The 17,800-nt window shown below is 32.6% G+C and overlaps 1 protein-coding gene across 1 annotated transcript; it reads right to left on the reverse strand.

Moving 5' to 3' along the window:
- Positions 1-3,129: 3,129 nt before the first annotated feature.
- LOC145616551 (tetraspanin-18-like) lies at positions 3,130-12,697 on the reverse strand. The gene is made up of 6 exons (XM_081671301.1): positions 12,139-12,697; positions 10,353-10,452; positions 9,990-10,070; positions 9,767-9,871; positions 5,888-6,088; positions 3,130-4,935 (listed from the first exon to the last, which is right to left on the reverse strand). The coding sequence occupies exons 1-6, from the start codon at positions 12,450-12,452 to the stop codon at positions 4,870-4,872; spliced, it is 867 nt and encodes a 288-aa protein (XP_081527427.1). The 5' UTR covers positions 12,453-12,697; the 3' UTR covers positions 3,130-4,869.
- Positions 12,698-17,800: the final 5,103 nt, after the last annotated feature.

Below are 17,800 nucleotides of genomic sequence, written 5' to 3' on the forward strand. Positions count from 1 at the left end.
TAACTTGGTCTTACTAGCCAGGGGGAGCCTTTACATACTCTACAAATTGATGGCTCTTGGTTTCAAGACTCCCAAAATGCTGGGATGGGTTGGTGCTTAGATAATGATGATCCGTTAGATGCTCGTATCCTCGGAGGCAGTAACTATGGCCAGTGTTCTTCAGCCTTACATGCGGAGGCCTTGGCTTGCATGTATGGCCTTCAATGGGCGGTGGGTCAGCGGTTGAATTCCATCACCGTTTTTACGGACTCGTATAATCTCGTTACTCTTCTTCGGGGGAATGGTCAAGGTAATGTGGATTACCATTGGCTCATTTGGAAAATTAGACGGCTAGGCTCTTCTTTTTAGGGTTGCACTATCCATAAGGCGGATCGTCAGCGTGTTCATCGAGCTCATCAAATTGCAGGAGAAGCGGCAGTCAATTTTATTTGTTTTAGTATCAATATATAATCTGTTTGTATCCTTTGTCAAAAAAAAATAAAAAAAAGAATAATGTGCATGAGATATGGGTATGTTTTGGGACCTTCAATTTTGCAAGTTGTATCAATAACAAATTTTTTTATTAAGGTATGGCTTAAAATGTTTTGTTGGTAAATTTTGATGTCTCGTAGAACTCTTTGCGCATAGCTGTTTACTTGCCTTGTAAATAGCATGAATATGACAGAAGAGTGGTGGATGATATATGAGTTGTAAATATGAAACTGAATTGAACTGATTGGAGCTGAACTGAACTAAACTGAACTGAGCTTAAATGAATATTTTATGAGAGAGGAAAATTAGGAGTTGAACTGAACTGAACTGAACTGATTAAAGCTGAACTAAACTGAACTGAAATTATGCCCTTAGTACTATAAATGTTTTTCTAGTGGTATATATAAGTATATAAATTGTACATCAAATATTGTATCATTGTTACCTATAAATGTGATTCCTAAGACAACCTGTACTCTTATAGTATAATATGCATGTATAATAGTACATAAAAAATACCAGTGTAACCATAAAAATTACAAAAATCATCCAATGTCATATGAATTTACTAGTTAGTTCTCTTATATCTATCCCAAATAAATAGTTTTTATGCACTTAAGTGCACTCCATAAATATTATTAGTAAGATAAGTATGTTATAATTATTGTAAGATAGGTGTAAAGTTATTTTCTACTCGTAAATTTTTATTTTTTTTAAATAATCAATTCGTTAATAAAAAGTCATATGACATCTTACAAATGAAATCTAACATCTTCTTTGCATTATTTAAAAACTCCTTGTCTAATATAGATTAGCAAAAGTAAAATTATTTTAAAATGATCAAAAGACAAGACTCACCCTAACATAGTTTTTTTTTTTTTTTTTTTTTTTTTTTTTTTTTTTTTTTTTGACAAAACCCTAACATAGTTAAAGCCATTTTTTTTTCTTTAATCCTTTGTTTTTGCTATCCCATTATCAACGGATTTAAGAAATTTAGTTGATAGACTAAGGGCCTGTTCATATTTACTGAACTGAACTGATTGGAACTGAACTCAACTTAACTGAATATTTTATGAGAGAGGAAAATTAGGAGTTGAACTGAACTGAACTGATTGGAGCTGAAGTGAACTGAACTGAAATTAAGTAAATGTGAACAGGCCCTAAGTAGCAAGTCCAGAATTCATGGAGTAATATTTAATAACAAACGTGCAACCAACTTCATATGAATTTACGGAGTGATTTTTTTTTTTTTACCAGAAGCCTGACAAGAAGAGTAACAAAAACAATTGAATTAAATTACGGCTTGTTTGGCATCAGTTTTGGTTTTCAGTTTTCTGTTTTTTTGAAAACCAAAAACCAAAAATAGGAAACAAGAAAAAGGTGTTTTCATTTTTCTGTTGTTAGTTTTCAAAAGTATCATGATTTTAATAAGTTTAAATAATTTTTGATTCATTATATGGCATATATCATATATTTTTAAAGTACAAAAAACCAAAAAACAGAAAACCACAGTAATGCCAAACGAAATTATAAATTGGTTTAAAAAAAAAATAAAATAAAATAAAATAAAATTATAAATCACCGATTTTGTTGTCATTACATTTGTTTTGTTGTCCATTTATTTGATTATGCTAAAGTCTTGTAATCTAAGCAAACCCCACCATTTTAAAAAAATATTTATAATGACTTATTGAGTATTTGCCTTTTAAAACTTGGTCCTAAAGTGTTGCCTTTTTACAAGAAACTACCAAATCCATTAATACATATTCTTATAAAAAAAAAAAAAAAATTCCATTAATACATATAGGCACATTAGTTAATTGTATTTTTTTTTTAATTACTTTGTTTGGAATTTTGCTAGTTAATCTAGAGGGCCTACATTAAAACCAAAAAATTAAAAAAAAATAATAATAAAATAAAAATTATTAAATGGTAAGAGAATTATCAATGTGTATGTTTCAAAAAAAAAAAAAAAAATTATCGATGATTATTAATTAATTTGATTTTCCATTTTTAAATATCCGATAATGATTAATTTCGGGTCCACACTGGAGAAATAGTAAAATTAAAGAAAATGATTCTTGCACGAAATAGAAACATTCTTATGCAAAATGAGCATATAAAAATCACATTATTATTGCTAAGAGGTACCAAAGTATAAGTAAATGGTAGACGATGTGTTTCGTGCCTGTATGTGTTGTGGTGATGATTATTGGTGGTCTACTCCCTACGTTCATTGTTGATTAATTGGTCTACTACCTACAATCTCAAATGATTTTACCAGTTTCCATTTAGGTATGTTCTCCATAGATATTTCTAATTACCGCCTCATACATTCATTTATTATGTTGCTTTTTAGTATTTATATAAATAAATAGGAACATCATAAACAAAAACTTTTGTATACATCCGGTTTACACTAATATCGAGTGATATAATATAAGAGTAACTTTAAGCCAATTTAAGGTATTTTTTTTGCTCTTTTATGGGTAACTTTAAACCTAATATTTTATTTATTTATTTTTATTTTAAAATAGAACAAGGAAATTTTTAGAAGGGTAATAAAATTACTTTCAATCACTAATAATTGAATTTTAGTCATTTAAAATGTGTTTCTTTAACAATAAATCGTAAATTATTTTTATTTGAATTGAGTTACTTTTATACATATTTGAGTAATTTTTATTCATCTCAAGGGTAACTTTTGATCACTTTGAGAGAACTTTATAATAGATGTAAAATAATTATTGTACACCCGATTTTTTAAAAGTTTGTGTTTAAGAAATGCCAGAACAAAGAGTAATTCTTTAACTAAGAAACAATTTACGTAATTATTACTTGGCATAGAAGTTCATTCACAGTAAACATTTAAACTTTTTATGATTTTATTCCCATAATTAAGCATCCCTAATTTCGTAATCCTACTATGTAAGTAAACTTTGATGTGTATAGGACGGTAAAAAGCATGACAGTAAAGGAGGGATGACCTTGATGTTTATGTAATTACCACTTTTGCTTTGATCTTGATTGTGCTTAGGAGTTCTCCACATATTCATCATAAGAGGGGATGATCATGCGATACTACGAGTCTATGACTCTACGAGTATGATTTCGATACTTCTAATTTTCTGAATACACAACAGCCTAACCATCGAACTAATCCTGATACATCAATATAAGCAAGACGTGCACACGAATCAACTCACCGAGTAACATTTTGAGCCTCTTCAATGTAATAGCCACTCTTCCAAATTATGGTCCCAGAAGAACTATAAGGGATCTAGAATTAAAGAAGGAAAAAAAGCAGGACAAAATTGCAGGTGCAAAATGAATGTACGAGGGGTTACAGACTTGCAGTACAGTGACTTCTGTGGGCCTATTTTGTTCTGGGAACGATATCGTTTCGATGGGCTAACCCAGCTGTCTGAAAGAGATGTATGCAAATCCTGCTTCTTAAGCTAAACATGCACAATTATATCAACTACTTTAATAAAACCTTAACTAGAATTTGCAGGTAATTAATAACTTCATAGAGGTTGCTCTTTATCAGGCAAAGAACGAAACTGACTCGTGAAATTAACCAACTGTAATTGCAAGATTTACAACCAGACTGTTATTCGAATTAGTTCTGAAGTTTTTACTCTGCATCTCCATCTATTTGACAAGTAAACAATATTCAGTAGTAATAAGCAGATACATTACAAGCTTAATCAGAGAGTAGTATTTATTCTTTCGTACACCCTGCATACAGTAGAAATCGCTTGATTATATATTTAGCCATCAGGGGGGAAGAGGGGATGGTGGCTGATCGGTAGTTGTATGGATATAAATGAAGTAATAAAACAGTCTGTTATAATGGTGTTCACAAAGTACATTTGAGTGATTCCAGATGTTCAGAATGAGACTGCTTACCAGAGTACAACCTCCAGCAAAAATTTCTGCGTAGTCTCATAAAAAAAACTTCTGCGTAGTTGATTGATTAAGGACATGAAAAGGAGTTAACAGGATTGCCTAAATAAGGCAAACAATGAATGACCCATGAATAAATGACTTTCCTAGAGTTCATGAGTGTGCGTACAACAAAATACAGCTGCAAAATTGCAAGTCTTTTCTCCCAGTTTTCTCCTGACAATTTGCAGTACCTAAAAAATGAATTTTTTTCTAAAATTCCAAAACTTCACACAGAACTACTTACGCCGTTCAGTAACTTCAAAAATGGGGAATAGAACACCGCTTGATTAGATTTATATCACAACAGGCCGAAGGCTATTTCCAGGAATCACAAGAAAAAATGAAGGTTATTGGATAACTGTACACAGAGGTCAATTAGCTCTGCTCGAACATGATAATTATCACTTACTTTTCTTTTCTTCAGGATGATACTTGCCTTATTGAGAATTAGGAGTGTGCACTAGATGATGCATTCAGAGACTGGTTTTGGGATGATTCATTGTTCAGTCCATACTGCAGCACAGTAAAAAAATGGATCTTAGTTAGTATACTCCAAAATTTAGATGCAGGGACACCATGATCCATTGGCAGTGCACATTGAATACAATTCCAAATAAAATAATTTGGAAAGACATCGCGCCACAATATAAGTATGAATAGTTGATACACAAGAGTAGTAACAACTACCACAGTTACTACAACATGCTTATTCAAGAATCTATATGCTTGAAGCAAAACAAGAATAATGGAATGAAAAACAAGAAAAGATATTCCAAGTATACTGATTTCATCTCTAAACACAACAGGTACTAGTTGTATCTAAACAATATTTCCATTTAGAAAGATGTTCATGAAAAATTCTAGAAACATTGCCACAGTTCAGTACAATATGGCATTATGGCTAGTTGTGAATATTAGCAAACATAATAATTGTTATGTGAAGGGAGTTAGCCAGTTAGGAAAAGGGTTTAAAGGACAGGTAAGCCAGGGACAGGAGAAAACTTCATGCCCGGGGGTGCCAATTCTTCAAGCATTACTAAGTTATGTATGTGATTAATAATCTCGGGATATATTTTGTCGTGGGAATCCTAATCACATTTAAATGAGATATATATTTGGTCACTTTGATGAACATGGTATCAAACAGGGCAGTTATTAATCAAAATTTTCTATATAAAGCATAATTAAACTCCATTCCTCATATCCAGCATATATTTAGTCTGAAATCATTTCGATAAAAAATTGGTATCTCCATTTCTCATATTTAGCAAATTCAATAGCACTAATCAAGAAGCATCAAAACATGTGTTATTCCACTTCAGCAAAAATTATAAAAGGTAAACTCCCAACAGCCTATCACTTCAGAATCTCAGCCTGTCAAGACTCAGGAAAATAAGAATTCCAGAAGAAAAACAAAAAAGTATCATTAATGCAAAAAATTCATAGCTTCCTTTAAAGCAAGTACCTTCTGTCTTATCCGGGTCGTCCACATGTCAGAAAAAGTTCCCCTTCCTTCACCCTTCAAGGACGATTGATTTGATTGAGAGTAAAGCAGTGGCTCCCTTATTCTACCTCTTCCAGCAGCATTACCATCCTCAAGATCAGAGTCTTCTCTTGGAGTATGAATCATAGCTCGTAGGACCAAAGATAACAGGACCGACAATGCCTAAGTAAAATAATAAATGGACTAAACACGGTCAGAGAACTGAAAGCTTGAAAGCCAAATGGTACAATTGCAGTTAAGTCCCAAAAGATATCAACATCATATAAAAACCAAGTATCATTCTATGCAGGACGTCCCAAAATAAACTACAAATTACTGTATTGGACTGTACCCAAAAAAAAACTCTGTTTTGGAAAATGGTTTCAAAGCAGTGAGCCAATACAGCTATACACGAGGCTCATCCCCTCCCTTTTCAGCTAGCGCACACTACATATGTTATAAGCAAATGGTTTAACTAAAATAATCTTTTCCCCTTTTATCTCTACCTCAAATCAACCCTGTTTTTTCTTTCTATATCATAATACTTACTGTTCTTAAAGAAAGTGCAAAAGGGAACTAACAAACTTATTAGGGACAGAGAGAGTAGTAATTCCATTTGTATTCAGCTGCACAAGTCTGTTCATGATGTTATGACATAATACAGATAGCAACAGTAAGACAAGAAATGTACAGTTCAATACTCCTTGCTAAGGTTTGAAATCTATTATGATTTTTTTGATCCCAAAAAATGATTACCATCATATAACTCAAATGGTTTTTAGATTGCCGCCTTGGTACAAATATGCACACTAGAAAGATACATAAATGTCAACAATCATGAGGTGTGTAATGCCATCATTACATGATTCTTGAATTATTCACATCTTGACTATTGGCTAGGAAATATATAATGACAGTAACATTTCTCTTTCCCTTCATGTAAAATTTCAGTTGTATTTCCTATCCTTCCTAAATGATTACTCCCTCTGTAATTTCTTCAGTGTCCTGCGTACAGTCTGCAAATTTTGTGAAAACTTTTCACTGGTACTTGTTTAAAATTAGAAGTGGTAAATTTCAAACAGAAAAAGGTTTTAATGTACATCAATTTTATAGTACTACCATTCATTGGATAGCCTTCATATACACTTATACCCTTTCCTTCAATGTGAATCTCAAATGATTTCCTATAAGCAGTCAATATACTGCTTGATTCTATATTATCACTAATGTATAAAAACATGTGAAGACGGAACATTTTTTTTCAATCTGAAACCCCCAGTAGCACAAAACTGTATAAAATCATGCAAAAGCTAGTTTCTAGTACATATGCAGTATGTATAGTTAACAACTTTGTATATGTGAAAAGAGACCACTTTCTAGTGGGTGAAAGGTGGAAAGTAAGGATCATTGTATACATGACAATTATCAAAATCTACAAGACACAAATGAGAACAAATAAAAAAAAAAAAACTACCACATAAAGTCTACAGTTACATGATGCAGCAGGACCAATTAAGAAGAGATGCATAAATACAACATGGGACAGGTCCAACATGCATTGAGGCAGTATCATTGCACATAATTGCAAGCTGAGGAGAACAATACAAAAAAGTATATTTATGATAAATTCCATAATTCCAAAGCACAAGGCTATTAATATCGAGGAATTTTACAATGGTTATTATTTCAAAGGGGGGAAAGATGTAAGAAAAAGAAATCAACTACAGTAGCAGAGAAAGCACATCTCAAAGAAGTTTTCATCATTGAATGCTGCCAGGGGCCCAGAAGAAACATTTTGTGTATTATTTTACTACTTCAATGTGCAGTACATAGCAAGAGTATTTAAGAAAACACAGAGTGCTTGGGCCATTTTTTCTTCATTGCATGTCCTCAGCATTCCAGTATCCAAACCTATTCAACATATTGAATGCACAACATTGACAAAAAAAAACCATCCTCAAATTCTTCAAGATTTTTGGTGGTTTTCTACCTCAATTCAGACAATATAACTTGGACACCTCACAACCACGGAACAGAAGCTTTCATTCACTTTTCAGTATACCGATAATGAAAAGATATTACAATTCCAAAAGCCCTTGGAGTTTCATGTTTGCAGAACTACCATATTATATTTCCAACTCAAGCCTCTTTCTGCAACACTGGCTCATCCTTAGCGTGCCATAACTTCCATCTTGATTGTTGGACTACTCTTGCATTCCTTTGACAAATGTCTTAATAACAAACAGTGTATAGTTTAAGCTCTACACTACAATAGTCTATCTCATAGTAAATGCATTGTTTACCCTCTAAACCATAACATAAAACTTTATTCTGAATATTCTTTGTCAATATCTTTAATTATCCAGTGCTTTAGAACAGCTATCCAGATGATTGAACTCATTGAAGTGTCCCATATTATAATATATGCTTGTTCTACAGGTAGGTAGTACAACTCACAAGAGCAAAGAATACAATAATTCCATTATGAGAATTAATCCTCATCTGTACAAGTAGGCAGTTCTGACTCACAATTGCATGCATGGCAGCATGGGCTGTTAGCATATGTGATGAACAGTACCACAAAATTATAGAGCTCAAAATATGAACTCTGAAGATTTAAACTCTTGTCAATGCAATATATACGCACCATCCTAAATTCTGGTCTATCAACAACTCTTAACCAAAATAAGTGTTGCCTTGCTTTTATGCATGTCTGTTGTTAGACCTTTATAGATATTGTGTCTTACTTGCATAATAGCTCCCCTCCAAACCAACTTGATGCACTAAGAACTCGTGGTTTGGACCTGCTTGTGCTCGCCTTGAAGTATCGGCCGTCACAAGCCCCGACCACCCGCACTCCGTCGCCTAAATAGACGTGAGTGCTCCTTTGATTTAATTGCCCGCTTGTGTTGCTTTGTGCTCACAAGCCCCTCTTCCGCTCAAGGCTAGTGTTCTTACCGCCAAAAGGCTAGAGCGCGCCGCACGTTTCGGGCTCCAAACTCCCGGAACGTGACAGTTGAACTTCACCACTTTCCATTATCATGCCCCCATTTTCAACAAGTTTGTTTGACAAGGAATCACATTTGTGTTCCTTTCTTGATTGTTCACAACTTGTACATCAACTCATCAACCAACTTCACTTCTCAAAGGTGCTCTCACTATTCCATGCTTATTCAACCTCCTTCCAAAAGCAAATTTTATTTGAAGAGTATATACAAGTTATCCAACTTATCCAATTCAAAAGCCACAAATACAAGTTTAGGTTGTGTTATGCTGAATAATTAAGCCTCATAAAGAAATCTTATTGCTATCAGGGGAGCATGTCTTAGATGCAACCTCATATTATAATCGAGTTCTCGTTAGAGACACTTATAACTTTTGGTCTTAACTTCTGTTCAAGAAATAACACATCCTCATCAATAAAATCAGTGTAAACTATAGAGACAATACTTTCCTCCCCTACAAGGCTACAACTGTGCAATAATCTACTTTTGCTCGACATTGGACATAATATTGTTTGGAAGAGAGAAAAATAAATCAAAAGATGTTCATATCTTTCTCTTCCATATTAGTCACAGCAAGACATAGTTTGAAAAACTTCTACCTTATACAAGAAAATTATGCACAACACACTTGAACCCAACAAAAAAAAAAAAAAAAAAAAAAAAAAAAAAAAAGGATAAAATATTTAAAAGCATTCATTTTGTGTTTTATGCATCCTGAATGATTACTAGAGGAGAACAGATACCAGCACCAGTCACCAAGGGGTTGAAGCTACTAAAAAAAAACTAGTTTCAGGATATTTTTGTAGTGGAATTATTGATAATGAACTATGATCCAATTGTCAAAAGAATGATATACCTGGACACTGAGCAAAGTTAGGCCAAGCCACTTGCATATATCAATATTCTCTTTTACAAAAGATTTAAGCTTCTCAAGCTCCCCAGTTGGATCATATGGAAGATCCTGAACAACAAAGAAAGACAAGTAAATATGCTATGAGTATAGACCCAAACAAAAAAGACCTTTAATATATGCATCATACAGGTGTCACTGGTTATTTAATTGTGTTAAATGAACTAACCTTGTCCCAATGTTGATCAATTGCAATAAAAACCACAGCAGCTGCTTCAAGTAATATTAGCAAAATTGAAAGGAACATGTACTGAGGAATTTAAATGTTAAGGAAATCTCACATAACTACCGGACAAACACCTATTCTATTTGCTTTTCACTATATCGTCTAAATTATACCCTGTATCAAACAGCAGAGAGATGTTCAAGGCAGTAATGAGTATCACATGCCATTAGAGTGCATCGACATATAGTAGCATTGAAGAATCTAAAACATATTATATACATAAAATGTTTGACTTATGCCTGCTACAAAACAATTCACCATTTGCTATAAGTAGGCATCAGATTATTTACATTTGTCCAAGGATACAAAGCAGAGGCAACATCCATTAAATCCTTCAGCTGCAATGTGACCAATGCAAGACATGCAGCATAGTAAAACACCAACCACCATTAAAAAGTATATGAACCTGCCAAAAAAAAAAAAAAAAAAAAAAAGCCCGATGAAACCCATACGTTGCTCAACCACTGTGGCTTCTTTATCAATTCAGGGAATACAATTTCATGTAATTAACCAGTAATGACACATTTGAGTAGAATAATTATCTCAAATGAAAGGTATAAACTTATGATAAAGAAAGATGATTACTAATAAAGTAATGATTGTACACTACTGCTCGAAAAAATTGCTCTAGCTTCAACCGACAAATTTCTGTCATTGTTTGATTACAAAAGATTGTCCATTAAAGTGGCTTTGGCAAACAAGGAAGATATATTTATCATACAATAAGCAGAAAATTCAAATCAAGAACAATGCAGAGCAAAACAGAGGAATACAACTACAAATCTATTTTAATGGAAAAAGAACAGCATTAAAGTAAGGACATTATAAATATTGAAAGAATATGAAATCCATACTGAGGTAACTTTGGTTCCCTTACAGAGTTTGCAAAGTTGAGGTACTGAGAAAACCCTAAAGCAAAACTCCCAACCCCTAGAGTTACTAACAGCCAACCAGGCAGAAGTGAGGTATATGGCATTTGATTATATAAGTCTGAAGGTTAGTCTGTGTACATAGATACCCTTGGTAGCACTGCTATATACCCTCAATATTCAGAAGAGGGAAATTAATCTTTTAAGATGTAAATGACATAATTTCTACAGCCAAGTCGGCCATCATAGAGAAAATTTTCATACTTAATAAATCAGCTGACAAGAATGTTTCTCTTGTTTCCTACATCCCATCTCACAATTTCCAGCAAATCCGCTTGGCAATGGCAGAAATTCAATGTCGACCCATTATTTCTAAACTTGCCAGAACTTGATAAGCAATTTATTAGTGCTGCAATTAAGTTGGTTCATTATCAATACAAATGGAAGTGCTCTTTCTGTCGTTCCTAACAAGATAGACTGATATACATGCACCAGATATGGTAGGCCAATTTACAATAGGCGTAGGCAGAAGCACTGACGCTTTGCATTGTCCTACTCCCACCTTCCCTTCTAGTACAATCCGATCACCCAATCGTAGAGCCTATAGTTGAATGATATCAAGCATTTGGCCACTTATCATAAACTAATTAATGAATGAAAGAACACAGCAATATACCTACTCCACAGCTTAGAACATGACTATTGAACACAGATAGAAGGAACACATATATAGAAAGGATACTTTAGCCTTTCCCATCAGAAAAAACTCTTACTAGTTAAAGTTTTTACTGTTTTCTTGGCCAGAAATTCTTCGGGTTATAAATTTCGGGATACTAGAGTTGATGCATTACTTCCATTGTGGTAAATTGCGAAAATTCTAGCTTCATATTTTTTGGGATACTCGCATTCATTATGACAACAAAGCTTAGCACATTGATGAGCTTAACACTAATCAAGAAAAGAAAGAAAACTTCCAGCAGTTCCACATTTCCTCATATAATCTAAATGCATTATTAGATAGAAAATGGAATCAATTCAAACATCCACGCGCATAAATCGTATCTTACTAACATTTCATAAATTGTCGACAAATCTAACAAGAACAATTAAAAAATCTTCTAATAACAATCATATAATAAATTAACAATAGACAAAATCGTAAAAATTCAGCAATAACAAAACAATTAAAATGCCAAATTACTGAGGTTTTGAGAAAATTATACCATGGTGCAGGAAGCTGAATGAAATGCAAGTGCGAATCCAAATCGATTTCGGACCCCGAAACTAATTTTACAGCAAAATCAAAAGATTCAATCTGATCAGCAACTTCGAGCGATCCTCCATTGTTGTAAAAAGAAGGAAGATAATTCGGCGGCAGAGCTGAAGGCGGAGGCGAAGGACCAACCGGAGCTTGATTTTGCCACTGATTTAGCAAGTAAGCGGAGTAGATTACGGTCGAAAATCCGACGAAAAATTGCAAGAAATTGAGGAATTTCAAATTAAATGCCAGTAATTTGTGACAACAATTGGTTCTCATTGTTTGTGTGGTGAAATTTTTGAGGATTTTGAACGAGGAAATGAGGAATTTAGGGGGAAATTGAAGGATTTTTTATTTTTTGAAGAACCCTAACCCTAAAGTTTGGGATTGCAGAAAAAGAGCGCGAGAAAAAGTGAGGAGAGCTTAACGAATTTGGGAGTGGAATGAATTATGGTTGAGATTTGTTGTCTGGCTTACGTTATGATGACTGATGAGAACGAAGGGCAACTGTTTTTCAAATTTAGGATTTGGCGTTAATGTTCAGAGGACTTCAATACTCGGAAATGTATTCATCAATTTAGGGCCTATTCTGATTGACTAAACTGAGTTGAAATGAAGTAATTGGAGCTAAACTGGATTGAACTGAGCTGAACTAAAAATAAGCTGAAGAGAACAAGCACTTAGTTGACATGTTTGAAAAAAAAAAAAAAAAGTTTAGTTAACATAGGTATGAGGTCACGAAGGGTATGTGGGAGGTAGAGTGTGCTGAGGCAGCAGCTATGCGTTTTGGGCTCTTGGTGGCTAGGCGCTTGGGTGTGTCGCAGGTCTGGCTAAAAGGTGATTCTTCTTCTGTGTGTTCAGCAATCAAAAACGGTTATAGAGGTTGCTCGCTGATTTGGTTAATTTATGATGATATTAGCATGTTATCTAGTGTTTTAATGCTTTTATTTCATCTCATGTCAGAAGGGTAGGTAACACGATCGTCCACCTTGTAGCAAGATGGGATACTCGTGGTTGCCCTGAATAGCATAATATTGCTGCTTTTCGTTTTCCTAAAAAAATAATAAAAAATAAAGAAAAAGGTATGAGGTCACGAATAATCTAGTCTATATTTCAATTTATATTTGCTAAGTTTGATTTATAAAAAGTTTAAAAGATAAAATAAGTTTAGTCAAACAAAGTTGATAAAAAAAAGTCGATTTAAGTTTAATGAGCTTTCTTTTAAGAGCTTGCAAGTTATGGGTGAGATTTGGCAAAGCAACGACTAGCCTTCATAGTAGAAATTATGATCCATCATTATCTGCTATTGTGTTCAGATTTTCTTTTATTTATAATTGTTGCAATCCTAAACTCATCTTGGTGATTTATTTGTTGAATACTAACTGATTGAGATTTCTCATTTTCTTAGGAATGAGTGTTGCAATAATTATAGCTGAATTCATCTTTATATAGGTTAATGAGATGAAATATAATAAGATATGTAAAGATAGTACTTTATTATTTTACTCAAATACAGTAGTAAATTATAACCTTGTAAGAAAATATTCAACATATATTCTCTATTAAAACGATGAGAACTTAACTCTTTTAAAGTTATAGAAAATAACCTAAGCCTGGTCATTGCGCATTAATGAATGTAGCAACTCCTTTTATCTAAATAAAAATACACAATTTTTTTACAAATTACTTGTATATAGATGCAAGGGCTTTTCCTCTCATAAATCATCGATCCTTGATGTATACTCACTCTTCTAAAATATTCATATTTTCCTCAAGGATAAGAGTTTTTAAACTAAATATCATCATCCACATCAAGTGCATACAAGTATATTGTGAGGGTATAATAGTGGTGTTAAATTAAGGAAATAAATGAGTGAACCAAATCAATTAATCATAACATTTGGCACTACACAAATATTAAATCATAAGGCTTATTTGAACAAGTGTGTATATATATAAGGCTTTGAGGATAGTTAATTAAATTGAATGGTGTAAGAAAAGAAGCCGAGGAGCGGCCTCTCTAAGAGGTGGAGACATTATGCCTTGATCGGACATAATTGAGGCATAAGTTCTAGAAGTTTTAAAGAGGCCTCTCCTAAATGGTGGAAAGGTTGCGCCAATCATTTAGCTAGAGAGGCCTCTTCTATAAGGTTCCTACAAAAGATGTTACACTTTGAGGCAATAATAACTTCTTTGTCACCATGGATAGGTCTCTCCAACACGGAGAGGTTGCACTAGTCACATGGAGAGGTCTCTCCAAATAAATCCAGAGTTTCTACAATTTGAAGCAAATATACCCTTGATGCGTAATATGCATGTATAATGGTAATGGAGAGACCATGCGAATAAAGATGGAGAGGTCGCGCCCCTTCACATATGTGAATTGAATGTGTTGTTTTGTATACTATATGTCGTGACTTATTTTTATCGTCTGATTGATTTATATTAGTAAGCTTTAAGCTATATATACGTAGTTTAATTTCTCATTGCATTTATTGAAATGTAATCATTATTTATTTTTTAAAAAAATGGGTTAAAAGCTAGGGTTGGATTTAAGAATTAAATTAGTTCGTTCTTCCTTAGCTTGTTACCCTTGTGCTTAAGATCGAGAGAAATTAAATGAAAGGATTTGTTTATTGATGCTCTTATAAGCAATTAATCATTGTTATTACAACAACAGTCTCATTGCTTGAGTGTAAGTGTGTAACATACTAACATCATATTGTCGCAATGATGACTAAACTTCATTTAATCATGTCATGTACAAAAAACAAATTAAAGTAACAATCTAAGAAAGCTAGACATGGAATTATGTGGTGGGGTTTTATATACAGCTTGGGTAGATTCGTAGATATATATAGAATGATGAATTGATGATTGCTATGAATTTAAATAACCCAAATAGGTTGGACATTAGAATAATGCATCATTGATTTACGTTCAAATTTACTTTAAAACTGTTTTGGAAATAACTTTTCATACCCAAAATGTATGTATGGACTCAGGATTCATGCATGATTGAGTCTATTTCCGTTAATGTGTACAGTAATAGTGCACAATGTAAACCAACTCATTACGCTACATTATTATTATTATTATTATTATTATTATTATTATTATTATTTTTTTTTTTTTTTTTTTTTTTTTTTTGTGTGTTTAGAGAGCCACAAGGATGGATGATAATAATTGATCCCAGAATCAACTAGAATCGACGATAGGGGGAAGCTCAAACCACATGAACTATCCCTTACTCTCTCAACGCATTATGCTACATACACACGCCACTTATGCACTAATGATTTCGGAGCATGAATCCAACTATTTATTGCTAACTATTTGAAGGACAGTACTTTGATTCAATTCGAGTCTTGTTCGAGTATACTATATTAGATCGATCATGAATATATAAAATGACCTTCATTTTCAGTGTTCATGAAACATTTCCCTTAATGACCCTAATCCATATTAAGCTACATTATATACAACAGCGTATATTATAAAGCTGGCAAATAAATAGTATATGTATTAAAATTGCTATTAATGGTCCATAATGTTGGTACATATAATTGTTGGATCCATCATTATAATCGATTAATAAATTCAGCAACTAAATTGGAGTACTAATTAATTTTTTCATGAATTAGATTTCCATCATATATCTTATGTCCATAACAAACAATTATCACTTATTTTGTGAAGACAACACTTTCAAGATGCTAAGGCGAGCTGTAAACACCGTTGCCTCAACTACTTGACTAATAATCAGTCACGATGAAGAGTGTAGGGTTCTAGTATATACTTCGTACATTTTACTACACCACAAATATATTTTATGTGTTTGTAATTAATTATTATTTGTACTAGTTTAATGAATTTGGAAATATAGTCACATTTTCTATATAGAAGTAGAACGTGCTAATATTATTATTCTTAAAAGCATATGCTTCCGGTCTTCCACTTAAGTCTTGCTCTGTTCTCCTTATAACTTTATAAACACTGATTTCAATAAAAAAAAAAAAAAAAAAAAAAAAAGGTTCATATCAATGTTATTAGTTCAGGTTAGATATGTTCAAAAAAACAAAAAGAAAAAAAAAAAAACAGATTGCATAAAATGTGGTTAGAATTATCTAAATATAATGCCCTTTTAAGATATGTTTAATAAGTTAAATTAATTTAACTAAATTCAGATAAACTCAATTCACCTGATTTTCAATAATCTAAATTAAATAAATGAACTTAATGTAACCTATGTGAACTTATCAAAAATCTTATCAGAACTTACTTGAAAGATAAAATAAATATGAATAGCTCTTATCAACCCGTATATCTTAAACTTATTTATGAACAAAAATGAATTATTGAACATAGCCTAATTTTATAAGTTCACGTGCACTTGAAAATAAAATTAAGTAAATAGAATGGAGCCTAGTTAGTTGTGATCGTATTAAACATAAGTGGCCTATTAATCAGGGATATTCAGGTTGGTTATGGTTAATCCGATCTAGCTTAGTGACCACCTCTACCTCGGGCCCGACCCTCTAATAATGCACTTATCAACCCTGGTTGACTTCTCTTGTGAGAGAGCAATGGGAAGTGTTGAGGAGTTGTTTGCCGACCATAGTTTCAGTCACTTGAATTTGTTGATGTTACTATTTTATACTAGTACCATTACTATTTAGCATGAGATATACATTTACATTTTAACTCACGTACATAATATTTCTACTCCATTACAAAATAGTACTAATAGCTTCCAACTAAAAGGTGACATTTTATTGGAGATTTAATTTCAGTGTACTATATAGTGTCAGTTTTTGAAAATGACATAATTTAGCCAATGTACAAGAAGCTTAACTAACTATGTGGACATTTATAAGTGCTTTTGCCAGAAAATTTATTAAAAAAATATCAGATGAATAATGATGAGTTGTCAATGAGATCCAATATGATGTAAGCTAGGGGGGCATTGGCCATAGTAAAAATTTATTAATTTTTTTTCCTTCCAAATTTATGTAAGAAACAATTTACAGTATTTTAAGAGTAATTTTTAGGAAAATGCATGCATGTCCTCATGTGTTAGTTTGCGTAAGAAATAAGATTCCTCTAAAAAAAAGTAAAAATAATTTAAAGAAACTTTTTTCGAGTTATTATCAATAAATTAAATAAATAAATAAATGGAGTCACACAATTATTATGATGTTGTGTTGATCCAAAATATGGATAAGAAGTTTTATATAAAGTATAATCCATACATATTGATTTTAGTGTCTTTCTTGAGTCGTAATAACTCAATTAGCTTCATATCTAATTAAAATATTTAATTAGGTATTTGATGATCATATCATAACCCTCACGAATTTTTGCTTGGTCCTGAGACCTAATTTTCATCTAGTGAGTCAAGCCTTATTTAGTATTTTATAGTGATTTGATTATGTGGTCATATTGTTTAGGTAACACGATCGATACATTACGTAGTATATGCAAAGTGCATGAGTTGTACTACTCCGATCTAATAATAAGAAAAGAAGAATTCATCTCATCTCATCACTCTAAATAATTTAAGAGAAATTGTGGCCTACACATTCATCTCACAACTGTCACAAGAAAATCCACCTTTTAGTTATTCC

The sequence above is a fragment of the Chenopodium album genome, chromosome 3, assembly GCF_948465745.1.
Source record: "Chenopodium album chromosome 3, dcCheAlbu1.1, whole genome shotgun sequence".
Lineage (NCBI taxonomy): Eukaryota > Viridiplantae > Streptophyta > Magnoliopsida > Caryophyllales > Amaranthaceae > Chenopodium > Chenopodium album.

Excerpts from the sequence above, each read along its gene's own strand:
- LOC145616551 (XM_081671301.1), bottom strand. The coding sequence starts at position 12,452 with ATGAGAACCAATTGTTGTCACAAATTACTGGCATTTAATTTGAAATTC. Across the intron at positions 9,872-9,989 it reads TTGATCAACATTGGGACAAG|GATCTTCCATATGATCCAAC; the intron begins GTTAGTTCATTT and ends TTTGTTGTTCAG. Across the intron at positions 4,936-5,887 it reads CGACCCGGATAAGACAGAAG|TATGGACTGAACAATGAATC; the intron begins GTACTTGCTTTA and ends ACTGTGCTGCAG.